This window comes from Papio anubis, chromosome 16 (assembly GCF_008728515.1).
Source record: "Papio anubis isolate 15944 chromosome 16, Panubis1.0, whole genome shotgun sequence".
NCBI lineage: Eukaryota > Metazoa > Chordata > Mammalia > Primates > Cercopithecidae > Papio > Papio anubis.
Genome location: NC_044991.1, coordinates 40,379,990 through 40,407,823, shown reverse-complemented (window position 1 = coordinate 40,407,823; position 27,834 = coordinate 40,379,990). Strand labels below are relative to the sequence as shown.

Sequence of the window (27,834 nt, the reverse complement as noted above, 5' to 3'; positions counted from 1 at the left end):
CGGCCCTTCAGCTGGGAGGAAGTACTCGCTGCCTCTTGCTGGTGGCGCGTCGGCGGAGGCCGAAGAGAGCCGCGAGTGGGGCGTGAGCGCCGCGAGGCATTCTGGACCTACTTTGCCTTAGGCTGTGCCTACCTAATTCGAAACCAAAGCGCGGGACGGATGAAAGTACGGGTCGCGAGAGGTTGTTCGCGCCTTGAGAGTTAAGCGAAGTGTGGTGGCTCCCAAGGTACCGACACTGGCCGTAGGCTGGGCTTCTATTTAAGTCCTCTTTTCTCTAATCCAGACTCCTGCCCCAAGGGCCACCGCCGTCCTGGCCCTGCCAGGGGTCCGTGCCCACGGCGGAGAGGGAGGCGCCTTTTTGCGGTCACAATAATGGGACCTCAGCGCCGCCACCAGCTCTGACTGGCGAGCGACTGGACCCTCCAACCCGATTTCCACGTCTGTGCAACGGGTTCATTCTAGACCCACGGTAGAGGGTGTGAGGACCAAATGAGAAGTATCCATACAGAATACTTAGCAGAGAGCCTGGTGTCTATTGTCTGTCACCTAGGACTGTGTGGCCGCCATGGGACGGGCTCCATCTTTGTGATTTTCCGTGTCTCGCACACGCCTCCCTGCCTGGGCGTCCCATTCCTGCATATTAGAGACGGGGGACGTCTTGCCCCAAGCTGTCTGCTAATTCGCATTTAATATGTGCCAGTCCTTCGGGTATTGAGAGTCTTAATTTATTTATAAATTTTTTTTTGGAGGCAGGGTCTCGCTCTGTCGATTTTCTTAAGAAAGAGCTCTGTCCAATCATGTCGAAAAAGTTCACAATTTTGATGTGCAATGTTATTCTGATGCAGCTTTCACTTTGATGGTTGTGTTCTCTCTAATAGGAATACAAACATAAAGGGCCTCGACCGTTGCAAATAGACTAGAGAAAAGTGAAAACAAATCTGAATGAAGATGAAGTTATTTCAGACCATTTGCAGGCAGCTCAGGAGTTCAAAGGGATTTTCTGTGGAATCAGCTGCCCTTGTGGCTTTCTCTACTTCCTCTTACTCTTGTGGCCGGAAGAAAAAAGTGAACCCATATGAAGAAGTGGACCAAGAAAAATACTCTAATTTAGTTCAGTCTGTCTTGTCATCCAGAGGCGTCGCCCACACCCCAGGATCGGTGGAGGAAGATACTTTACTCTGTGGACCTGTGAGCAAGCATAAGCCGCCAAAGCAAGGTGAGGACCGACGAGTGCCACAAAACTGGTTTCCTATCTTCAATCCAGAGAGAAGTGATAAACCAAATGCAAGTGATCCTTCAGTTCCTTTGAAAATCCCCTTGCAAAGGAATGTGATACCAAGTGTGACCCGAGTGCTTCAGCAGACCATGACAAAACAACAGGTTTTCTGGTTGGAGAGGTGGAAACAGCGGATGATTCTGGAACTTGGAGAAGATGGCTTTAAAGAATATAATTCAAGTAATTATCTCAATTCTGGTTCTGTATGTTTGCTATGTTTTCTAGAATAGAGAGCAACGGTGTCAAAAGAATGAGGTTTTGTTTTGTTTTTTTGACTTAATAGCAAGGAACTCCCTTCAGATAGTAATTAACATTAAATAGCACTTTATGTGTATTAACTCACTTGATCCTCATGATAGTCCTGTGAAGTATAGATACTGTTACCTACATTTTATAGATGAAACTAAAATAGATCAAATAATTTGACTAAATAATACATAAAATTCACTTGTTTTATGAGCTACCAACAATATTAGAATTGCTTGTTTTCCTTATTATGGAAAAAAAGTCACCTGGTAACAGAATTCTAGTTGTTTGCTGGATATGCTGTTTAGAATCTAGTAAATACCCATTGCCCTACTTATTAGCGTCAACTGACTCGTAAATTTAAAGACCCTGGAGCAGACCAGAACACATGACCTATATTTAGACCTTGGTAAGCTGAGATAATCAGAGGTTCTTCATAAGGATCTGAGAATAAATACACTTTAAACTTCAACTTCTAATTTACTAACTTGGACAAGTGAGGAGAATAGGTTCCTTAAACTTAATATTCCATTAAAAAACACCATTGGCATCAGTGAATTAGCTGGTCCCGTAAATTATATAGGGGTCTTTTGTTAAAGGAAAGTTTTACATCAATCATTCCTTTACCCAAGCTTCCCAAAGTGCAGTACATGTACTCTTAGTGGTACACAAATTCTTTTATTTTTATTTTAAGAATAGTGTACTGACCTTTGGCTTAATAGAAGCCTGGGCTTCTATTTAAGTCGTCTTTTCCCTAATCCAGACTCTTAAAACTGTGTAACACATTAAACATGTCACACGTTCTAAAGAAAAATACTAAGTATATACAAGTGGTACTGGATATAGCAGAAATGGTCAAGGCCTTAGCTCCTTATAACATTCCTCAGCTGTGTGGGGCAAGGATTATATATGCAAGAGCTAACTGCCTTCCTAAGATAGTTAATTAGTAGCAACCACCAAACTATTGTCTGCTTTCCAAACAAGCAACATAAAAATCTTTTAATGGCATCCTATAGTTTTGTATTTGTACCACTAAAATTTAGAATTGATAGTTTCCTCATGAGAAGTTATTTTCCTTAAACCAGGAATGTCACAGCTGAAATTACTGATAAGAAATGTATTATTAAAAGGCAGAAGAAACCTGCTGGAACACGTGGGACCCTAGGGCCTGTAGCTCTTGGCACGAAGTAAGGAAGTGCATCAGAGAGGAATTTCTGTTTGGAATGTGAATGAGCCCCAATAGCCCAGGCAGAGAGAAGACTGGTTGTATTTTTTCATAGAGTCAGCTTTGTTGATCTAGATTAGCACTCAGCTGTGTTTCTCAGTTAACTCAGTAGCAACCTTAAGAAATGAGCAGAATCGGCCGGGCGAGGTGGCTCAAGCCTGTAATCCCAGCACTTTGGGAGGCCGAGACGGGCGGATCACGAGGTCAGGAGATTGAGACCATCCTGGCTAACACGGTGAAACCCCGTCTCTACTAAAAAATACAAAAAACTAGCCAGGCGAGGTGGCGGGCGCCTGTAGTCCTAGCTACTCGGGAGGCTGAGGCAAGAGAATGGCGTAAACCCGGGAGGCGGAGCTTGCAGTGAGCTGAGATCTGGCCACTGCACTCCAGCCTGGGCAACAGAGCGAGACTCCGTCTCAAAAAAAAAAAAAAAAAATGAGCAGAATCGCTTCCCCTCACTGACCCGGCCTGGACTTGACCTACCGGACCCAAGTGATTCTCCCATCTCAGCCTGCTGAGTGCACAGGCGTGCACCACCATGCCTGGCTAATTTTTTTATTTTTTGTAGAGACGAGGGTCTCCCTATGTTGCCCAGGCTGGTCTCCAACTCCTGTCTTCAAACGGTGCTCCCACCTCGGCCTCCCAAAGTATTGGGATTACAGGTGTGACCCACTGCGCCCAGGCGGAATCACTCTTTTTAAGAAAATAAGTATTAGTAAGCAACGGGTTCTGAAATAAATAAGGGGACAATTAGTGTCATGGTAAATAAAAGAAAAAGGGCTCACTAAGTTGATTAGTGGGTCTGGAGGATATTGGATCCCAAACCCAAGAAGGTGGCACCCAAGAAGAATTACATTTTAAAAATTATAAAGATTTTTTTAATGAAAAATATTGGATCAATAAATTAATTTCTACCCAGTCTTCTGAAAGGTGAGAGCATAGAAATATGTGTCTGGCATTCTTCCAAATACTTGAGCAGTTTCCCAAGCGTCAGTTCACCTTTTGAAGACTGGCAGGGATGAGAAAGTCTGACTTACTCTGTTTTGTATTTTGTGTATAAATACACACAAAGGGCTGGGGTTTAGATTTTAATTCTTTTTTTTTTTTTTTTGGCTGTGCTGATTTAATCCTGAAGTATTAGCCATCCTGCCAGTTCCATCATGAGAATACTGGAGATGCATGGAGGTTTTTTTAGTGCACTTCATATATGAGGAAAGCATTTCACTTTTACTACTTTGAGTGAATAAGCCGACTTGATGCTACATGCAGTAAATATTCTTGAATCATTTTTTATTTTTATAAATTGAATCATGTTGAATGTTCTGAGCCTTAGTGTCTGAAGGATCCTGTGATCTAGGTTTTCATGTTTGTGATCATGTGTATGTGAAGAACCTAGCCAGGGGTAAGTTTGCAGCGAGAAATGTACGGTCTATTGGCATGGCATTTGCTAAGTTTTTTCCTTCCTGTTTTTAACATGTTTGTCTCCTGCTTCATTAACCTAGTGTGTAGATGAATGCTACACTTCTTTTTCCTAGGCCTTAATTCCATCAGTCATAAATTTCTTGTAGGTCTTTCACATGTTAATAATTCCAACTGAACCAAGTAAATTTGGAGTAGAATAACTTAATTCCTAAGTTGAATTTCATTTAACTCTCCAAATAATTTTTCAGAAGGGATTCCATTTTTTGCTAATGATAGAATTGACATTTCCAGCCGGGCGTGGTGGCTCACGCCTGTAATCCTAACACTTTGGGAGGCTCAGGTGGGCAGATCACTTGAGGTCAGGAGTTTGAAACCAGCCTGGTCAACATGGCAAAACCCCATCTCTACTAAAACTACAAAAAAAGTAGCTGGGCGCAGTGGTGATCACTTGTAATCCCAGGTACTTGGGAGGCTGAGGCAGGAGAATCGCTTGAACCTGGGAGGTGGAGATTGCAGTGAGCGGAGATCATACCACTGCACTCCAGCCTGGGAAAAAAAAAAAAAAAGAATTGACTTTTCCATCTTTGTAAAAAATAGTTGAAGGCCGAGTGCGGTGACTCATGCCTGTAATCCCAGCACTTTGGGAGACCAAGGTGGGAGGATTGTTTGAGGCCAGGTGTTCCAGACCAGACTAGGCAACAGAGAGAGATTGCTTCTCTACAAAAGAAAATTTTTTTTTAATTAGCCAGGCGTGGTGGCACGTGCCTGTGCCAGGAGAATTGCTTAAGGCCAGGTGTTCGAGGTTACAGTGAGCTATGATGGAGTCAGTACACTCCAGCCTGGGTGACAAGTGAGACCGTCTCAAAAAAAAAAAAAAGGAACTTAACAAAATATAAAGTTGTTTTCCTCCTTTTCTGTGGGTCTGTCTGCAAGCATGTTCCAAGCACGTGTATTTCCTGCTCTGTTTCTCTGTGTATCTAATTGGTGATTTCCAAGATTGCCCTCTTTGCTGTACTGTGTGGTAGATTGGAAAGAACACAGATTCTGGTGCCAGGCTGCCTGTCCAGCTTTTTGCTTTGGGACAAATTAACAGCACTGCCTAGTGGGACAGGGCCTCATTCATTAAAAAGCGGGTAACTTACAATCCTTATCTTGCTGGGTTGTTGGGTTTGAAAATTAAATAATGTTTTGAAAGCTCCAAGGCCATTGCTTATCATAACAGTCCCCCCTCTTTATTTCTCTCCTCTTACTAAGAAACAAGTAAATATATAATATTTCTTGCATTTGTTGAATCTCTTTTTATTGATTTCCTTTTTTGGTAGGGTCTCGCTCTGTCCGCCAGGCTGGAGTGCGGGGATCTCAGCTCACTGCAAGCTCCGCCTCCCGGGTTCCGCGCCATTCTCCTGCCTCAGCCTCCCGAGTAGCTGGGACTACAGACGCCCGCCACCTCGCCCGGCCCCTAAGGTTTGTATTTTAGAGTAGAGGCGGGGTTTCACCATGTGTTAGCCAGGATGGTCTCGATCTCCTGACCTTGTGATCCAGCCCGTCCTGCGGCCTCTAAAGTGCTGGGATTACAGGCTTGAGCCACAGCCTGGCTTTTTTTTTTTTTGAGATGAGGAGTCTTTGCTCTGTTGCAGTCCTGGAGTGCAGTGGCAGTCTTGGCTCGCCCTCGCCACCTGGGTTCAAGCAGTTCTCTGCTGCCTCAGCCTCCCAGAGTAGCTGGGATTACAGGCATGTAGCCACCACACCTGGGCTAATTTTGTACATTTTCAGTGAGTCTGGGTTTTACCATGTTGGCCAGGCTGGTCTTGAACTCCCGACCTCAGGCAATCCACCTGCCCCAAAGTGCTGGGATTATAGGTGTGAACCACCATGCCCGGCCATGTTCCCTTTTTAAAAATGTGTGTAAGGAAGGGGCTTACTATGCAAGCACTTGGAGGCCAAGGAGCACTGAAAATGAGGAGAGAGTTCAAAAATCAAGTTAGATCCTGGATACGCCAACAAATCCGGACACTATAGTTCTTTTAGAGAAACCTGGGGACGAAAAGTAAGGCTTTTGACCTCAGAAAATGAACATATGGGAAAAATAATGTGTCCTAATGAAATTTCTCTAGTATTCACATGTTATAAAATGTTAGGAAGAGGGAAAATGTATCCTCCTACAAGCCATAAATCAGAATTCTAATAATCTAAAGCTAATTAGAAAAATATTACATGTTAAATATTAAATATTAGAAAAAATATATGAGGGGAAAAAAATTCAGGACACAGCTGAATTTTTCAGGCTGTTCCAGCACTAAAAAAAAGTACAGGAGAAGAATGTCATGTATTTTCCTCTTCGTCCCCCTCCAGATTCTGTAATATCGAATTCATTACTTTTCATTTGTGCATGCCTTATTTTCTATTCCTTATTTGTCACTAATCCTGTTAGTAAAAGGATTCCGCCACCTAAGTTCATAATTAAGTTTTGGTCTAAAAAGAACTATAAACAGAAGCACCGTTCCTAGATTTCTAATTTTTTTTTATTTTGTCACAGCCAGTTAACTTATTAAATTGGATACTTAAACACATAGTACCATAAACTGGGTGTGGTCCTGTAGCCTCCAGATCTTCAGTTTTGACTTTGGCCCAATTCTCCTAGAAGAACTTAATTTTAATTCGTTTTATTGCCTAACAATCCTATTAATAATCCCGTTGGTTTCAAAGTGTATTCTTAGGTTTCACAAGAGGCTGAAATTTGGTCTTAGGGGTTGTCAGTTAAAAATAACTAATGTAATTTTTGGCCGGGTGCAGTGGCTCATGCCTGTAATCCCAGCACTTTGGGAGGCCAGGGCGAGCGGATCATGAGGTCAGGAGGTCGAGACCAGCCTCACCAACATAATGAAACTCCGTCTCTACTAAAAATACAAAAATTAGCCAGGCATGGTGGTGGGTGCCTGTAATCCCAGTTACTCAGGAGGCTTAGGCAGGAGAATCCCTTGACCCCAGGAGGTGGAGGTTGCAGTGAGCCAACATCGTTCCACTGCACTCCAGCCTGGGTGACAGAGGGAGACTCCATCTAAAAAAATACAAAAAGAAAAAAATGTAATTTTTAATTTTATGTTTCAGAGCCTTTTAGAGTACTAGTTTTTTAGTGTTAGCTTTGTTTGTGTTTTCTCCCTCCCCTTTCCCCTGATTTTCTTTTCAGACATCTTTTTACAAGGGAAACGGTTCCATGAAGCCTTGGAAAGCATACTTTCACCCCAGGAAACCTTAAAAGAGAGAGATGAAAATCTCCTCAAGTCTGGTTACATCGAAAGTGTCCAGCATATTCTGAAAGATGTCAGTGGAGTGCGAGCTCTTGAAAGTGCTGTTCAACATGAAACCTTAAACTATATAGGTCTGCTGGACTGTGTGGCTGAGTATCAGTAAGTATGAGATTGTTTCAATACAGCGTGGAGGTGAATTAATACAGGGTAGGGCAGATGGTGCCTGTCAAAAGGTGTGCCTGTAGGTACTGTAGCCTCTGTCTGTTCAATGTCCAAACCTTTGTGCTAGGTAAAAGAATTGGGTGGGGCAGGTTTGAGAACAGGTACAAGGAGAAGAGCCATGTAACCTTTGTCATCCAGTACTCCAAAATCAAACTATTTGTTGGAGAAAGGTACACTCTTTGTTTGTTTTGTTTGAGATGGAGTATCACTCTGTCACCCAGGCTGGAGTGCAGTGGCGCAATCTCGGCTCACTGCAACCTCTGCCTCCCAGGTTCAAGCGGTTCTCCTGCCTCAGCCTCCTGAGTAGCTGGGACTACAGGCATGCACCACCACACCTGGCTGATTTTTGTATTTTTAGTAGAGACGAGGTTTCACCGTGTTAGCCAGGCTGGTCTCGAACTCCCAACCTCAAGTGATCCACCCACCTTGGTTTTCCAAAGTGCTGGGATTACAGGAGTGAGCCACTGTGCCCGGCCAAGATTTTTCAGTATCCCTAACATGACCTATTTGCCAGCCTGTCCTTCCCCTCCCCCAAACCAAGGTACCTGCCATAAGATGCGATTTCATTCCTGCGTTTTCTTTCCTGTTTTCCTAAAGATCGCACCATGATCTGTTGGTTCTGAAAATCAACTCTCTTCCTGGCTTCCAGGCAGTGCTTGACATGGATCAGAGCTCTGAACTTACTAAATCTTCTTGTAGTTTTGTTGTTTTTGTTTGTTTGTTTGTTTTGAGACGGAGTTTTGCTCTTGTTTCCCAGGCTGGAGTGCAATGGTGTGATCTTAGCTCACTGCAACCTCTGCCCCCTGGGTTCAAGCTATTATCTTGCCTCAGCCTCCCAAGTAGCTGGGATTACAGGCATGTGCCACCACACATGGCTAATTTTGTATTTTTAGTAGAGATGGAGTTTCTCCATGTTGGGCAGGTTGGTCTCGAACTCCTGACCTCAGGTGATCCGCCTGCCTCGGCCTCCCAAAGTGCTAGGATTACAGGCATGAGCCACCATGCCCGGTCCCCGTGGTTTTTATATCGTAGCTGTCTTAGCTGTCTTACTGTTTTACTCAGGTACTTCAGAGTCCAAGTGTTAAAGGAAAGGGGTCCTGATCCAGACCCCGAGAGGGTTCTTAGATCTTGGGCAAGAAAGAATTTAGGGTGAGGCCAGGCATAGTGGCTCATGCCTGTAATCCCAGCACTTTGGGAGGCCGAGGTGGGCGGATCACCTGAGGTCAGGAGTTTGAGACCAACCTGGCCAACATGGCAAAACCCCATCTCCACTAAAAATATAAAACTTAGCCAGTCGCAGTGGTGTGTGCCTGTAGTCCCAGCTACTCGGGAGGCTAAGGTAGGAGAATCACTTTAACCCGGGAGGCAGAGGTTGCAGTGAACCGAGATGGCACCACTGCACTCCAGCCTGGGCAACAGGCAAGACTCTGTCTCAAAAAAAAAAAAAAAAAGAAAGAAGAAAAAGCATTCAGGATGAGTCTGCAGTGCAAAGTAAAAGCAGGTTTATTAATAAAGTAAAGTAGTGAAAGTATAACTACTCCATAGACAGAGCAGGGCATTCCTGAAAGTAAGAGGAGGAACACTTCCACCCTAAGTACAATGCTCATACATATAACATAAAAAAAGATCTTGGGGAGATGTGCTCTACTGCAAGGGTTTATGATAAAGGATTAATTTTCTTAATTACTATATTTTGCAAGAATCAATATTATCTTTAAAGCAAAATTAGGAATGCCTTTGTTCTCCAGATACCAGGGTATCTGGATACTCCCAAGCCTGGGTCTGTTTAGTAAACATTATTAATTTGTTCCCTTAATCTTAAGCATCTAGAGGCTAGGAATGCCTGACTTTCTGGGAATGCAGCCCAGCAAGTCCCAGCCTCATTTTCCTAGCCCTCACTCAAGATGGAGGTACTCTAGTTCGAACACCTCTGACACCAAGGTGGCTACAACCTGCAGGTACCCCTACTCCAAATAAGGCAAGGGAGCACTAAGAACAAGATAGAAAAATCTGTTCATGTAAACCTTGAAGCTCTAGTTAAAATTTAAGTTTAAAAACTTGTCCAATCCACAGCCCAACACAAATCCGTAAACTTTCTTAAAACATCATGAGATTTTTTTTTTTTTTTTTTTTGGTTATTTATTTACAGTTCATCAGCTATTGTGTGGCCCAAGACAATTCTTCCAATGTGGGCCGGGAAGCCAAAAGAGTGGACACCCTTGATAGTCTGAAAACTGTTTAGACCACCTAATGTTTTTATTTTTTATTTATTTATTTATTTTTGAGACAGAGTTTCACTCTTGTTGCCCAGGCTGGAGTGCAATGGCACAATCTCGGCTCACTGCAACCTCTGCCTCCTGGGTTCAAGCGATTTTCCTACCTCAGCCTTCTGAGTAGCTGGGATTACAGGTGCATGCCACCACACCTGGCTAATTTTTGTGTTATTAGTAGAGATGGGTTTTCATCATGTTGGCCAGGCTGGTCTTGAACTCTTGACCTCAGATGATCCACCCACCTCAGCCTCCCAAAGTGCTGGGATTATAGGCGTGAGCCACTGCGCCTGGCCTAGACCACCTATAGCACAACTGCGTCATATCTGAGAAGAGCCCTGTGTACCAAGAGATTTAATTGACTATTTTTGGCTGCCCTTTAGATAAACTAAGGAAGCCATACAGTCACCTCCTCCCAAGGCCTACAAGAAGTTCCTGACACCCAATGCTTATCATAGAAATGATAAAATATGTCCATAGCACTGTTTGTTTTTTGCTTTTTAAGTCAGCTTCAATATTGGTAATATGAACATTTTTGAAACTAAGGTTTTTTGTTGTTGTTTTTTGTTTTGTTTTGTTTTTGAGACAGAGTCTTGCTCTGTCACCCAGGCTGGAGTGTAGTGGTGCAATCTCAGTTCACTGCAACCTCCGCCTCCTGGGTTCAAGCAGTTCCCCTGTGTCAGCCTCCCCAGGTGGCTGGGACTACAAGCACCCACGACCACGCCTGGCTAATTTTTTGTGTTTTTAGTAGAGATGGGGTTTCGACATGTTGGCCAGGCTGGTCTCGAACTCTGGGCCTTGAGTGATCCACCCGCCTCTGCCTCCCAAAGTGCTGGGATTACAAGTTTGAGCCTCTTCACCCAGCCTAGAATTTTTTTTTTTTTTTTTAAGACAGGATTTTGCTCAGCTGTCCAGGTGGGAGTGCAGTGGTGTGATCTCGGCTCACTGCAACATCCATCTGCCAGGCCCAAGCGATCCTCCCACCTTAGCCTCCTGAGTAGTTGGGACCACAGGTGTGAACAACCACGCCCAGCTAATTTTTTTGTATGTTTTGTAGAGATGGGGTTTTGCCATGTTGCTCAGGCTGGTCTAGAATTCCTGAACTCAAGCAAGCCGCCTGTCTCCGTCTTCCAAAGTGCTGGGATTTACAGGTGTGATTCACCGCGCCCAGCTAAGAATTTTTTATTTTATTTTATTTTATTTTTTTGAGACAGGGTCTCTGTCACCCGTGCTGGAGTGCAGTGATGCATTCAGGGCTCACTGCAGCCTCTAACTCCCCAGGCTGAGGCTGTCCTTCCACCTCAGCTTCCCAAGTAGCTGGGACTACAGGGATGCACCCCCACACCGAGCTACTTTTTCTATTTTTTGTAGATATGGGGTCTCACCATTTTGCTCAGGCTGGTCTTGAACTCCTGGGCTCAACTGATCTGCCGCCTCAGCCTCTCAAAGTGTTGGGATTACAAACGTGAGCCACCACGCCTGCCCGGTTTTTTTTGTTTTTGAGAAGGAGTTTTGCTGTTGTCGCCCACGCTGGAGTACAGTGGCGAGATCTTGGCTCACTACAACCTCTGCTTCCTGGGTTCAAGTGATTCTCCTGCCTCAGCCTCCCTAGTAGATGGGATTATAGGCACCTGCTATCATACCCAGCTCTTTTTTGTGTTTTTCATAGAGATGGGGTTTTACCATGTTGACCAGGCTGGTCTTGAGCTCCTGACCTCAGGTGATCTGCCTGCCTTGGCCTCCCAAAGTGCTGGGATTATAGATGTGAGCCACTGTACCCAGCCCTGCTGAATTTTTAATGAGTAATATGCTATCAAGAGTAACTCCCTACACCCACTCTGTATTAAACCTCTGTTTAAAAAGTTCCTGTGTTCCTGAGATATTTTATAACCATATGTACAATCATTTGTCTCCACACTCATTTTTTAACACAACATGCTATACCCTGCTTTTTCCACTTAAAAAATTATTTTTTAAAAATCTTAGAGATCTTTTCTTATAGATCTGTAACATTCTTTTCTCATATAATAATTTTCCACCACCCACAATTAACAGTTAACACTGTTGCATTTGCTTACAACTTTTTTTTTTCCTATCCCTGGGAGATCTTTATTTTAAAGAAATGTAGCATTACAGATTAACCCCAAATTCTGTTGAAGCACCCATGGCCAAAGGTGATTGCCATTTTAAATTTGGCACTATCTTCTTCTGGTTTACCTCCTACGCTCTTTTTTGTTTTTTTTCTTTTTTTAATGACCAATGATCCATGACATAGCATCAGGAGAACCTAAGAATATGTGCCTTCTATACTCTTAGCACACAATGCTATGTATAATACCCATGCATAGGCAGCCCTTATGTATGATTTCTTGCAGAACTGTGAGAGTCACAATATACAGACATCTCTAGATACACAGTATCACAAAGCTAGTAAGATATTGGGCTCAGGAGCCAGCTGCTTGAGTTTGGATTCTGGCTTGGCTTTTCATCTCAACCTTAGATTAGTTACTTAGTCGCTCTCTGTATGAATTTTTTCATCTTTAAGATAAGACAAATGGTAGTACCTACCTCATAGGGTTGTTATAAAGATAAAATGAGATATTCCCTGAACAGTGCTTAATGCATACTATATATTCAGTAGATGTTGGCATTATTATTTTGATCTACTTCCTTTTTCTTTTTTTAATTTTTTATGGAAATAAGTCTTGCTGAGTTGCCCAGACTAATCTTGAACTGGGAAGGAAGTGTGATCCTCCCACCTCAGCCTCCCAAAGTGCTGGGATTACAGGCGTGAACCACCTTGCCCAATCTACTACTCTGTGTGTGTGTGTGTGTGTGTGTGTGTCAGTCAGAGTCTTGCTCGCCGAGGCTGGAGTGCAGTGGCACAATCTGGACTCACTATAACCTCTGCTTCCTGGGTTCCAGCAGTTCTCCTGCCTCGGCCTCCTGAGTAGCTGGGATTTCAGGTGCCCGGCTAATTTTTTTTGCCTTTTTAATAGAGGTGGGGTTTTGCCATGTTGGCCAGGCTGGTTTTGAACTCCTGACCTCAGGTGATTCACCCATCTCAGCCTCCCAAAGGGCTGGGATTACAGACTTGAGCCACCACACCTGGCCCTACTTCTCTCTTAACTCGTGTTTTATATACTTTTGTATGAATGAGCCTTATCCATTTCCCTATTGGGAGCATTCCGGTTATTTCGAGTCTTCCATAATTACCAACAGTGCTGCAGCGAATGTGCCTCTCTGTATATTACAGAACTGTTCTAGGCAGATGCACAGATTCATTTGTTTGTTTTGTTTGTTTTTTTTCTTGAGATGGAGTTTCGCCCTTGTTGCCCATGCTGGAGTGTAATGGTGCGGGCCACTGCAACTTTCACCTCCTGGGTTCAAGCGATCCTCCTGCCTTGTACTCCTAAGTAGCTGGGATTACAGGCATGCGCCACCATGCCCAGCTAATTTTTTATTTTTAGTGGAGACAGGGTTTCACCACGTTGGCCAGACTGGTCTCGAACTCCTGACCTCAGGTGATCCACCCACCTCAGCCTCCCAAAGTGCTGGGATTACAGGTGTGAGCCCCCACACCTGGCCTGTTTGTTTTAGACGTGTGATACATGCAGTTACAATACATTTAGTTGGTCTGAAGTAGACCTGGACATGACTACTTCTTAAATCTCCCAGGCACTTGTCACTTCACTTGTACCCAGGATATCAAGCCATTGCTATCCTATACTTTCTTTAGGAAAGTTGCTGGGTCAAGGGTATGCATTTTAAATTACCAAGAATGTGAGTGAATACATTTAACAATACAGTGTTAGTAATTTTGATAACATTGTGTTTTTAATTTGCATTTTACATAATTGAGACTGAGCATCTTTTCATTTAAGAGCTATTTGTGAACTGTTAACTGCGCTTTTAATTTGGGTTTATACTATGATGTTAAAAAATGTTTTTGACAAATAATAATTGTATATATTTGTGGGCTACAATATATTTTGATATATGTATACCTAATGGAAAGATTAAATAAGCTAATTATCATATCCATCACTTCACCTGTTTATCATTTTTTGGTGGTGAGAACCTTTAAAATCTACTCTTTTAGCAACTTTTAAATATACAATATGTTATTAACTATGGTCACCATGCTGTGCAACAGATCACTAAAATTTATTCTTCTAACCTAACTGAAACCTCATACCCGTGGATCAGCATCTTCCCTTTCCCCTTCCCCACTCCCCATCCCTATCCTGTTTTAATCACCATTCTACTCTCTATTTCCGAGTTCGACTTTTTTAGATTCCACATATAAATGAAATCATGCAGTATTTGTTTTTTTGTGCCTGGCTTATTTCACTCAGCAAAATGTTCACCATGTTCACCCATGTCACAAATGACAGAATTTCCTTCTTTTTAAAGGCTGTGTAGTATTCTAGTGCGTGTGTGTGTAAAGAAAATGTGGAGAGAGATACATATATTTGAATGTGTGTGTATATATATATACACATCTCCACATTTTCTTGATCCATTTATCCATAGATGGACGCTTAGGTTGTTTCCACATCTTGGCGGTTGTGAATAATGCTGCAGTGAACCTGGGATTGCAGGTGTCTCTTCAACATACTGATTTTAATTCCTTTGACTACATACCCAAAAGTAGGATTCCTGGATCATATAGTCGTTCTGGTTTTAGTTTTTAGATGTTTTAGTTTTCTGAGGAACCTCCATGATGTTTTCTCAAATGGCTATACTAATTTACATGCCCACCAACGGTTTACCAGGGTTCTCTTTTCTGCAGTCCTCACCAGCACTTCCCTTTTGTCTTTTTGATAATAGCCATTCTAACAGGCATGAGATAATAATAGCTCAGTGTAATTTTGATTTACCTTTCACTAATGATTAGAGAGTTTGAGCTTTTTTTCATGTATCTGTTGGCCATTCATGTCTTCTTTTAAGAAATACTCATTGAGCTCCTTTGCCCATTTTTAAATCAAGTTACTTGTTTTGTTAGTGTTTAGTTGTTTGAGTTCCTTATGTATTTTGGATGTTATCCCCTTATCAGATATGTGGTTTGCAAATATTTTCTCCCATCCCAGTGAGTTGTATCTTCACTCTGTTAATTGTTTCCTATGTTATGCAGAAGTTTTTTAATTGGATGCATTTGTCTGGTTTTGCTTTTGTTACCTGTGCTTTTGGGCTTCTGTCCGAGAAATCATGGCTCAGATCAGTGTCGGGGAGCTTTTCTCCTGTTTTTTTCTAGCAGTTTTACAGTTTCAGGTCTTAAATTTTAAGTTGATTTTTGTATGTGGTATGAGATAGGGTACAATTTCATTCTTATGCAAGTCGATACCCAGTTTTCCTAACACAATTGGCAAGGCATTCCCCATCGTTTGTTCTTGGTACCTTTATTGAAAATCGATTGACTCTAAGTTCATGGTTTTATTTCTGGGCTATCTGTCCTGTTCCATTGGTTTAAGGTGTCTGTTTTTATGCCATTATCATGCTGTTGTTTGATTACAACAGCTTTACCTTATACAGCCATGTTCCATATAACAATATCTCAGTCAACAACAGACTGCATGTAAACAGTGGTCCCATAAGATTATAATGGAGCTGAAAAACTGCTATCATCTACTGATGTTATGTTCTAGTGCAGCATACTACTCGTGTTCATGGTTATGCTGGTGTAAACAAACCGACTATTCAGTCATATCAAAACAGCACATACCATTATGTACACTACAGTATATATTTGATAATGGTAATAAACAACTATTACTGGCTTATGTATTTACTATGATTCTGACCCTGTATAGGCCTAGGCTAACGTGTATGTTTGTGTCTTAGTTTTTAACAAAGGTTTAAAAAGTAAAAAATAATTTTAATAATAGAAAAAGCATGTAGAATAAAGATATAAAGAAAGAGGCTGGGGCATGGTGGCTCTCACCCACAGCACTTTGGGAAACCAAGACAGGTGGACCACTTGAGGTCAGGAGTTCGAGAACAGCTGAGGCAACATGGTGAAACTCCATCTTTGCTAAAAATGCAAAAAATTACCCAGGCGTGGTGGCACATGCCTGTAATCCCAGCTAGTCAGGAGGCTGAGGTAGGAAGATTGCTTGAACCCAAGAAGTGGGGGTTGCAGTGAGCCAAGGTTGCGCCCCTGCACTCTAGCCTGGGTGACAGAGCAAGACTTTGTCTCAAAAAAAAAAAGAAAAGGAAAATATTTCTGTGTAGTTGTACGATGTGTTTGTTTTAAGATAAGTATTATTACAAGCGTCAATATTAAATAAGTGACCGGGCGTGGTGGCTCATGCCTGTAATCCCAGCACTTTGGGAGGCCGAGGTGGGTGGATCACCTGAGGTCAGGGGTTTGAAACCAGCCTGGCCAACATGGCGAAACCCCATCTCTGCTAAAAATACAAAATTAGCCAGGCGTGGTGGTGCATGCCTGTAATCCCAGCTGTTTGGGAAGCTGAGGCAGGAGAATCGCTTAAACCTGGGAGGCGGAGGTTGCAGTGAGCCAAAATCACACCGTCGCACTCCAGCCTGGGCAACAAGAGCAAAACACCATTTCAAAAAATTAATTAAAGAAGTTTATACAGTAAAAAAGTTACAGTAAGCTAAAGTTAATGTATAATTGAAGAAAGAAAAATGTTTTTTATAAATTTAGTGTAGCGTAAGTGTACAGTGTTTATAAAGTCTACGGTGGTATACAGTAATGTCCCACCTAGGCCCTCACATGCAGTCACCACGCACTCACTCAATCACCCAGAGCAACTTCTAGTCCTACAGGCTGCATTCATGGTAGGTGCCCTATACAAGTATACCATTTTTTATCTTTTATACCATATTTTTGCTGTACCTTTTCTATGTTTAGATGTGTTTAGATGCACTAATGCTTACCATTGTGTTACATTTGCCAGCAGTATTCAGTACGGTAACATGCTGTACAGGTTTGTAGCCGAGGAGCAAAGGTCTGGGTGTGTAGTAGGCAATCCTCCGTAGGTTTGTGTAATATACTGTGTTTGCACAATGACAAAATCGCCTAACCACGCATTTCTCAGGACATATCCCCGTCATTAAGCTACATGTGACTGTACTTTGAAATCAGGGAATGTGATGCCTCTGACTTTGTTCTTTTTACTCAAGATTGCTTTGGCTCTTCAGAGTCTTCTGTGGTTCCATGTGAATTTTAGGAATTTTTTTTTTCTATTTCTGTGAAAAATGATGTTGGAATTTTTTTTTTTTTTCTTTTTGAGATGGAGTTTCACCCTTGTTGCCCAGGCTGCAGTGCAATGGTGCTCACTGCAACCTCCACCTCCCAGGTTCAAGCAGTTCTCCTGCCTCAGCCTCCCGAATAGCTGGGATTACAGGTGTACACCACCACGCCTGGCTAATTTTTGTATTTTTAGTAGAGATGGGGTTTCACCATGTTGGCCAGACTGGTCTAGAACTCCTGACCTCGGCTGATCTGCCCACCTTGGCCTCCCAAAGTGCTGGAATTACAGGTGTAAACCACCATGCTTGGCAGAATTTATTTATTTATTTGTTTGTTTATTTTTATTTTATTTTATTTTTTGAGACAGGGTCTGGCTTTGTTACCCAGGCTGTTGTACAGTGGTGCAATCTCGGCTCACTGCAAACTCCACCTCGCAGGCTCAGCCTCCTGAGTAGCCAGGACAGCAGGCTCCAGCCACAACACCTGGCTGATTTTTTGGTATTTTTCGTAGAGACAGGGTTTCACCATGTTGCCCAGGCTGGTCTCAGGCTCCTGAGCTCAAGCAATCCGCCTGCTTCGGCCGCCCAAAGTGTTGGGGATTACAGGTGTGAGCTACCACACCTGGCCTGCCATTGCAGTTTTGATAAAGATTGCATTGAACCTATAGATTGCTTTGGATAGTATGGACATTTTAACAATATTAATTCTTCCAGTCCATAAACAGAGGATATCTTACCATTTATTTGTATCATTTTCAGTTTCTTTGATCAATATTTTATAGTTTTCAGAATGCTATTAGGGTGTTTTGTTTTGTTTTGTTTTTTCATTTATTAAGTTCTACAGTTACAGTACATTGCTACAAACAGTGGTCTGTGGCAGAAATATAGCATGGTGGCTCACACCTGTAATCCCAGCAGTTTGGGAGGCCAAGGTGGGTGGATCACTTGAGGTCAGGAGTTGAAACCAGCCCGGACAACATGACGAAACCCCATCTCTACTAAAAATACAAAAATTAGCTGGGCGAGGTAGCACACACATGTAATGCCAGCTACTCAGAAGGCTGAGACAGAAGAATCGCTTGAACCTAGGAGGCAGAGGTTGCAGTAAGCCGAGATTATGCCACTGCACTCCAGCCTGGGCGACAGAGTGAGACTCCATCTAAAAAAAAAAAAAAGAACCAGGAATGTCAGCCTTCTAGAATTACTGGGGCCCTTTCCTCAATTACATAGATTGTCAAACTTGGCAATATTACAAAACCATTATAAAGACAATAAAATTATCTGTAAGCCTGCACTGTCCAGTAGAGTAGCCACTAACCCTATAGCTGTTGAGCATTTGAATGTGGTCAGGCCAAACTAAGGTGTGCTGTGACAGTATACAAACTAGATTTCAATGACTCTGTACACAAAAGAATGTAAAATATCCCATTAATCATTTGTTGATTACATGTTGAAATGATATTTTGGATATGTTGGGTAAGTAAAATATTAAAATTTCAGCTGCATATTTTTTTTTTTTCCGACGTGGCTACTAGAAAGTTTAAAATGACACACGACTCACATTTTATTTATTTTAGCCAGTGCTGCTCTAGACTGAGTTTGCATGAGGTGTAACTCTGTCTAGAGCTATAGTGACATGTAAGTAATGTATATGCTTTGTACAAAATCTCCCTATAAACTGCTGATTTTGAAATTGAAGTCATGAAAGACAGATTGAACCGATAGAGTCCTTTGAGAGTCACCAGTTATTGGCAAGTATAAACCCCACCAGGATAGGGGATGGAGGGAGGAATCCACTGGTTATTTGATGCAAAAAAAAAAAAAAGAAAAGAAAAAGAGGTGGGGTGCGCTTATAGTCCCAGCTACTTGGGAGGCTGAGGTGGGAGGATCACTTGAGCCCAGGAGTATGAGTCTAGCCTGGGCAACATATGAAACCCCATCTCTTTTTTAAAAAAGGAAAAAAATGGTGAATAGGAGCCATGGTCATTGGGTGACAACAAACTATACGTAAGAGGAGGGTTAACCTAGTAGAGATTTTCAGTGTGATCTATTACTTACAAAGTCTTCCTGTGGTTTCTCTTTAGGGGCAAGCTGTGTGTGATTGATTGGAAGACATCAGAGAAACCAAAGCCTTTTATTCAAAGTACATTTGACAACCCACTGCAAGTTGTGGCATACATGGGTGCCATGAACCATGACACCAATTACAGTTTTCAGGTCAGGACACCGAGCCTCTACTTAAAGCTTTGCTCAGTGCTTACTTAAAACCGTAACTCCAGGCCGGGCACGGTGGCTCTGTAATCCCAGCAGTTTGGGAGGCCAAGGCAGGGGGATCACTTAAGGTCAGGAGTTCGAGACCAGCCTGGCCAATATGGTGAAACCCCCGTCTCTACCAAAAATACAAAAACTAGCTGGGCATGATGGCTCATGCCTGTAATCCCAGCTACTCTGGTAGCTGAGGCAGGAGAATTGCTTGAACCCGGGAGGTGAGGTTGCAGTGAGCCAAGATTGCGCCACTGCACTCCAGCCTTAGCAAGAGAATGAGACTCTATCTCAAATCCGTCTCAAAAAAAAAAAACTTCTTGGTCAGAGGGGTAGGAGGAGAAAAACTGTAAAAAAAAAAAAAAAAAAAAAAGTTAAAAAATAGAACTCCTTGAGGTTTTCACTCTTTTTTTTTCTAATCTCTTTTTATCCTACCACTTAATCTCTTCCTTGTTCCTCTCCCACTTAAAAAAACACTTTTTGGCTGGGCACAGTGGCTCACACACTTTGGGAGGCCGAGGCAGGCAGATTGCTTGAGCTCAGGAGTTCAAGTCCAGCCTGGGCAACATAGTGAAACCCCATATCTACAAAAGAATACAAAAATTAGCTGGACGTGATGGCGCGCACCTATGGTGCCAGCTACTTGGGAGGCTGAGGTGGGAGGATTGCTTAAGCCCAGGAAGTAGAGGTTCCAGTGAACTGAGATACCACTGCACTCCAGCCTGGCCAACAGAGTAAAACCCTGTCTCAAAAATAAATAAATAGGCCGGGTGTGGTGGCTCAAGCCTATAATCCCGGCACTTTGAGAGGCCGAGGTGGGCAGATCACCTGAGGTCAGGAGTTCAACACCAGCCTGGCTGACATGGCGACACCTTATCTCTACTAAAAATACAAAAATTAGCTGGGCGTGATGGTGTGTGTCTCTAGTCCCAGCTACTTGGGAAGCTGAGGCAGGAGAATTGCTTGAACCCAGGAGGCAGAGGTTGCGGTGAGCCAAGGTTGTGCCACTGCACTCTACCCTGGGCAACAGAGCAAGACTGTCTCTAAATAAATAAACAGCACTTTTTGGCTGGGTGTGGTGACTCATGCCTGTAATCCCAGCACTTTGAAGGAGGCCGAGGTGGGCAGATTGCTTGAGCCCAGGAGTTCAAGACCAGCCTGGGCAACGTGACAAAACCCTATCACTACTAAAAACAAGAAAAATCAGCCTTAAATGATGCCTGCCTCAGCTCCGAGAGTGTGGTGAGCCAAGATTGTGCCACTGCACTCCACCCTGGATGATGGGAGTGGGATCTTGTCTCAAAGAAGGAAAAAAACAGCACTTTTCCACCCTCTTGGGCTTTTTTTTTTTTTTTTTTTTTTTTTTTTTAGTGGCTCTGTAATGATCACAGTCCAGTCTTTAATGTTTTATCTGTCATCTTTTTGTTCTTGTGTCCTGGTGCAGCCTTTGATCAACCCACTTTAGAAAGTGAGTTAGGAGATATCCTGTAGATTGTTTTATACTGAGTTTGCCCTGGAGTAAGAAGGAAATGAACCTAAACTCTGGACTACTGTAGTGAAACCAGAATTGCCCTGTGTTTCTTCCTAGGTTCAGTGTGGCTTAATTGTGGTGGCCTACAAAGACGGATCACCTGCCCACCCACATTTCATGGATGCAGAGCTCTGTTCCCAGTACTGGGCCAAGTGGCTTCTTCGACTAGAAGAATATACGGAAAAGAAAAAGAACCAGAATATTCAGAAACCAGAATAGGGAACAGGACGCTATTTGGGAACATTCAGCACCTTCTCACAGTTTGGGAACATATATTGCTGTTTATTCCAGTGTAAAAATGAGGTGCCACTGGATCTGAGTGCTACATGAACACAAGTAGAAGTATTAATGTGTTGAAATGTGTTGTTACCAGAAAGACTGAAAAGCCCCAAAGTCTAGATGTAGAGAGCTAGGCTTCGGCATGCGAAATCCCAGCTCTGCTACTAGCCTCTTATTTACCTGAAAGCAGGACACGCAGGATGGGCAGTCACGCTGGTGACTCTTGGACTCCCTTGAGGGACCTTTTTTTGGGGGGGAATCCCAGGCAGGATGCCCAGTCTTTGAGCTGAGATTGGAAGGCAGTGAGGCTGAGGGTGCCAAGATTTCCCCAGGGTTCACCTAGAGGGGAAGGGGCTACACACCCCCAGCTGTGTGCAGGGAGGACACATCAGCCCACTACCGCTGCCAACACCAATGCCTAAAACTTGTTTCATACATTGGGGTTTTCTATATATTTCAGTTGGGAAAAGCTTACATTTAACCTTTTAAAAAAATAAATACGTGATTAGCCTCAACTAAACATTGCCAACTATAAAGACAGAGTATATTCACTATGTCGCTGGCAATATGCTGTTGCATAACACCAAATAACCCCCAGAAGTAGCCAGAGGTCAGTTTGAACATCACAATTGTAAGTGTTTTAGTAGCTATTTCTGGCGTGAGTCAAGGGATCATGTAGATAGAGTCAATTATTGTTTGTGGAGTTTTTCAGCTATAGGGGAGGGGAACTATTAAAATCCATTTGTTTCTATTCAGTAGGTAATAAAAATTATTAGTTGTCACTGGGTTTGGGAAACTTAAATGCCCATTACAGCCCTGGGGAAGGGTTTTCTGTCTTATGGAGTGAGTCTGTTAGCATTTAAGTTACAGTTGCTGCCTTAAAATAGTAGCCTGCTACAATGACTTCTTTGGGTAGCCATTTTCGTAAGAAATAAAATACAAGATATGAGTAATGAAGCTTTGGTTTTGTTTACTTTGTGTTTATAGGATAATTTTATAAACCTGGAAATCGTTTGTACTCTTTATAATTCAGAGGTTTACCACCAGCCCAATAACTTGGTGAGAGTTCTATGTAAGTGCATAAAAGAAAGCGTCCTCACTAAGCCCTCAGCCATGGTCACCTGGCAAGGAAAGCAAGATTCGGGTAGGAGACAGGAGGATCAAGGGGGACCGGGGACCTTTGTATTATCTCTATACACTTCTGCATTCATGTGGTTTTTTCTCAAGCTGCAGATACATATTTCTGTAGCCTGTAATTTCTAGTCAAAAATGAAGTGAGGTAATTAAAAGTTGTACTAGCAGAGTTTGCCACTCTGCTCTAATAAACCTCAACCTAGAATTTAGGAGGCTAGACCTAGCAAAATTTCTTTTTCTTTTCTTTTCTTTTCATTTCTTTTCTTTTTCTTTTTTTTTTTTTTTTTTTTTTTTCTGTTTCTGTCTGCCAGGCTGGATTTTTTTGGGCTCACTGCAGCTTCCACCTCCCAGGCTCAATCAATTCTCCTGCCTCAGCTTCCCAAGTAGCTGGGATTACAGGTGTGCACCACCATGCCCTCCTAATTTTTGTATTTTTAGTAAAGACGGTTTTGTCATGTTGACCAGGCTAGTCTTGAACTCCTGACCCAGGTGATCCGCCTGCCTCGGCCTCCCAAAGTGCTGGGATTACAGGCGCGAGTCACTGACCAGCTGCAAAATTTCATTTTAATACAGGTGTTGTGTTGTGTAAATAGAAATTTGCCTCAGACCTGTCACTTTGTACCACGAGTCTCCCAAGATAATAGTGGCCTGAAAAGTTCTATGAGGGAGCCCCTCAGAAGAGTGTGTGACCAGGAGGATGTGCTTGGTATACGAACAGAGAAGGTAAATCCCTGGGCAGGTTTTCTTGAGCTCAAGGCCTCCCCAGTTTCTCCTGACAATTGTGATACTCTTCGGGGGTCACATCTCCTGAGATGCTAACGTCAATGGAAAAAAATTATTACTATGAAAGCATAGGATGAGAAAGTCAAATTTGAGTTTCTAAATGAGTCGTGGTTTTTCAAGAATTAACATGTATGAGGCCAGGCGCAGTGGCTTATGCCTGTAATCTCAGCACTTTGGGAGGCCGAGGCGGGTGAATCACTTGAGGTCAGGAGTGCAAGACCAGCCTGGCCAACATGGTAAAACCCTGCTTCTCTACTAAAAAAACATTAGCTGGGCCTGGTGGTGCACACCTATAGTCCCGTCTACCTGGGGAACTAAGACGGGAGAATCGTTTGAATCCAAGAGGTAGAGGTTGCAGTGAGCTAAGGCCGCACCACTGCACTCCAGCCTGGGCAGCAGAGCGAGACTCCGTCTCAAAAAAAAAAAAAAAATTAACACGTGTGTTAGGAATTGTTGGTTGCGATCTCTTTTGCCTAAGTGATATACTGCATATGAAACTCCAGTGAAATGAAACTGAGCATTCAAAGTAAGGAGAGATAATTTAAATTTTTTTAAAGGAGGTGTGTGTATATTGCTTTTCTGAGGAGACTTTCTCAGAAGTACAAAACGTTGCCTTCCAGTGTTTCGTTTTGAGAAAAACTATTGGCTTCAAAGCTAACTGCATTTCCTTTTCCTCCAGAGTTCTACCCATTCTTACCAATGCAGTCAGCAACTGACGGAAGTTCCATGCTGACACAAAAGCCAATTTTGTTTTTTCAAAAAAAAAAAAAAAAATATATATATATATATATATATATATATGTGTATGTATGTGTATATACACACACACACACACACACACATATGGCCTTTTTCCCCCTTACACCTGGCTTCTTCCTCGGAGCCTGATAATCTGAGAACATTAGCCTCTGTAAACCTATCATAATTCTAGGAAACCTACGGTTTCACATGTGTTGACCTTCGTAAATATAGGAAGGGGGTTAATCGTAAGTCAGTGTGTTTCTAGGTAACCAATTTGCCTACTGGCTTTAAAAGGAATTGGAGAAGGGTAATTTGTTTTAATCACTGAGGCTTTCCACCTGAGCAATTAAATATTTGATTATAACCTGCGCTGTGTTCCTGCCCATCCCTCAACAAAAAAGTGAAGGAAGGGAATCACTGGAGAAAAAAACGTTTGAGAAACAAAATAGAGAATAGTTGAAAGTTCCATGTTTAAAGAAACAATAAGTTGTTTGGAGCTATGTGTTAAATCACTCAATGCTAAGTAAAAGGTAGAACTGACTTTTCCTTCCTTCCTGCCTCCCTCCCTTGCAGCAGCAGAGGCCTAAAATTTCAGCAGATATGTGCTTCTGCTGGAAGTCTAACCTACTGATCCACTTCAGTTATTTATACTATTGAAGGGAACTAGAGAGAATCTCTGGGGAGAGACCCCTGAATGAGCAAAAGGCTTGTACGTTGCCTTGACAATAACAATTGTCAGGTTGAGTAATGCATTTGTGAAGATCCAATCATAAAAAGATGGCCAGGCACAGTGGCTCATGACTAATCCCAGCACTTTGGGAGGCTGAGGCAGGTGGATCATTTGAGCTCAGGAGTTTGAGATCAGCCTGGGCAACATGGCAAAACCCCGTCTCTACCAAAAATACAAAAAATTAGCCAGGTTTGGTGGCATGCACCTGTGGTCCCAGCTACTTGGGAGGCTGAGGCAGGATCGCTTGAGCCTGGGAGGCAAAGGTTGTAGTGAGCCACGATTGCACCACTGCACTCCAGCCTCAGCAACAGAATGAGACCCTGTCTCAAATAAATAAATAAATAATATTTTGGGTTCAGATTTGAGGATTTTTTTCCATTTTATTTAAGAAATAGATATAAAATAAGTAGATTGTTACAGGCCAGGCACAGTGGTTCACACCTTGAACCCAATGCTTTGGGAGGCCAAGGCTAGAGGATCGCTTGAGGCCAGGAGCTGGAGACCAGCTTGGGCAACATAGACTCCCATCTCTAAAAATTAAAAAGTAGTGTAATCCCAGTACTTAGGGAGGCCGAGGCAGGCAGATGATGAGGTCAGGAGATCAAGACCGTCCTGGCTAACACGGTGAAACTCCGTCTCTACTAAAAATACAAAAAATTAGCCGGGCATGGTGGTGGGCGCCTGTAGTCCCAGCTACTCTGGAGGCTGAGGCAGAAGAATGGCATGAACCCGGGAGGCTGAGCTTGCAGTGAGTCGAGATCACTCCACTGCACTCCAGCCTGGGCGACAGAGCGAGACTCCGTCTTGGGGGAAAAAAAAAAAAAGTCGTCGGGCATGGGGGTGCATGCTGATAGTCCTAGCTACTTGGGAGCCTGAGACAAGAGGATCACTTGAGCCCAGGTGTCCAAGGCTGCAGAGAGCTTTGATCACACCATTGCACTCCATTCTGGGTGAAACCTTGTCTCTAAAACAAACAAACAAACAACAACAACAACAAAATAGACCAGGCCGGCACGGTGTCTCATGTCTGTAATCCCAGCACTTTGGGGAACTGAGGCGGGTGGATCTCCTGAGGTCAGGAGTTCGAGACCAGCCTGGCCAAGATGGTGAAATCCCATCTCTACTAAAAATATAAAAATTAGCCGGGCATGGTGGCGGGCACCTGTAATTCCAGCCATTCAGGAGGCTGAGGCACGAGAATCGCTTGAACCCGGGAGGCAGAGGTTGCAGTGAGCCAAGACTGTGCCACTCCACTCCAGCCTGGGTGACAGAGCAAGACTCAGTTTCCAAAAAAAAAAAAAAAAGCATTACAGATAAAAGCTGTTGCCTTATTTTCTTATCCCATTTCCCTCTCCCCTGAGATAAATGCTGTCATAAATTTGATGTAGGTTTTTTTTTGTAGTTTTACTGTGTGTACTGGTTTCCATGTATAATATAGTTTTGCTTTCTGTGTTTTTAGATTTACTTGCTTTGTCTCAACTTTGTTTTTGAGATCTCTCCAGGTTCACCAATTCTAGATCTTCCATAACTACTTTTAACTGTTCTGCACTTCTCCCTCCTGTTTTATTGTTATGCTAATGAACTGTTCGGTTAACAGTGTTTTGCTACTCCAGACGATGCAGCAGTGAACACCTTTGCATGCGTTTTCTGGTACACACAAGACACATGCAATATAGTAGAAAGTGCAGTGTGGATTGTGACTCTGCCACTCACTAGCTCTGTGACCATGGACTAGTTACTTGACTTTTTTTTTTTTTTTTTTGAGCTCGGCCTCCAGGGTTCACGCCATTCTTGTGCCTCAGCCTCCTGAGTAGCTGGGACTACAGGCATCTGCCACCACGCCCGGCTAAATTTTTTTTGTATTTTTAGTAGAGACGGGGTTTCACCGTGTTAGCCGGGATGGTCTCGGTCTCCTGACATCGTGATCCACCCGCCTCTGCCTCCCAAAGTGCCGGGATTACAGGCTTGAGCCACCGCACCCGGCCTGTGACTTGACCTTTTTGTGTTTGATTTCCTCATCTGTAATTTGGGGGAAAATAATAGTACCTGCTTCTTGAAATTGCGAGGATTCAATGAGATAAGCACTCAGAAAAGTGCCTAACATATGTTGGGAACAAAATGTTAACCATTCTGCTATCAAATGATCAGACCTGGACGTGTCTCTGCTGGGTCAAAGTTTGAACATTACCACCAAACTCCTCTCCAAAACAGTGACATCGACTTACAGTCCCACCAGTGGTGTCTGAAATTTCCTGATTTCTCGCGTATTCACTAACACAAGAGTTGTCAGCCCCCCATCTGATGGGATGAAAACCATTTTTTTTTTTTTTGGAACAGCATTAATGCGTGAATAAAATCTGCTTTAAAACGCGACTGCCATCTAGCGGTGAGAGGAGTACACTGCAATTATGGGGCAGAAGCCAAAAATGGGCGGACCTACATCTATCTCAGGGTAATTTGGGCATTTTAAGTCACCAGCACAGGTCTGTTTTGAATAAAATCAACTACATGAGCGTTCTTCCATTATATCTCTATTTTCAGGCAGCTTGTACCTCTCACTTTTTCTACTACAATAATATGGAAGCCTGGCTACGCAGCCCAGCGAGGCCCCTTGCTACCAAATGCATCTGGGTCACTGGTTCAGAAAAGTGGAGTGAGATAAATTAGAAATGAGGCTATTTACCAAACTGGCAGGAAACTGCAGCTCCAACCAGGGCGGGCTTCCCACAGGCAGCACTGACTCTCCAGCAGGAGAGATAGCAATGCGCACGTTGGTGCAGGTCACATAGGTGCTGCAGGGAACTCTGTTCGGTCCACTCACCAGAGCCCCAGTTAACGCGTCCCAATCAGCCTCAGCCGTTCTGCTGTGAGGACTTCTAAAAGGATTGAAAAGTGTATGAAAATGTTAGATATTAATCATCAGAGACATAGATATGGTTTTAAAGATCTGTTAGATAACAGATGTTATCTAACAGGTTAGGTAACATGTTACAATTTTGTAATGAACAAAAATGTCCATTAAAGGTAACAGTGTAAAAAAGCGATGTTGCTGAAATGTAACCTAATGTGTCTTTAAGTAATAGTGTCACTAAATTAATGGTATATTAAAAGTTGAAAAAAAGAAGTCATGTGCGGTGGCTTGTGCCTGTAATCTCAACATTTTGGGAGGCTGAGGCCGGCAGATTGCTTGAGCCCAGGAGTTCAAGACCAGCCTGGGCAACATGGCAAAATCCTGTCTCTACAAAAA

General features: G+C 43.0%; 1 protein-coding gene across 2 annotated transcripts; it reads left to right on the top strand.

Annotated features, from left to right (window-relative positions):
- The first annotated feature begins 97 nt into the window (after window positions 1-97).
- MGME1 (mitochondrial genome maintenance exonuclease 1) lies at window positions 98-22,156 on the top strand. 2 transcript variants are annotated; one of them, XM_009216591.4, is made up of 6 exons: window positions 98-226; window positions 879-1,456; window positions 4,105-4,149; window positions 7,357-7,576; window positions 19,212-19,344; window positions 20,978-22,156. In XM_009216591.4, the coding sequence occupies exons 2-6, from the start codon at window positions 943-945 to the stop codon at window positions 21,137-21,139; spliced, it is 1,074 nt and encodes a 357-aa protein (XP_009214855.2). In that variant the 5' UTR covers window positions 98-226; window positions 879-942; the 3' UTR covers window positions 21,140-22,156. The 2 variants fall into 2 exon arrangements, with proteins under 2 accessions (XP_009214855.2, XP_003905153.2); XM_003905104.5 differs by lacking the exon at window positions 4,105-4,149.
- Window positions 22,157-27,834: the final 5,678 nt, after the last annotated feature.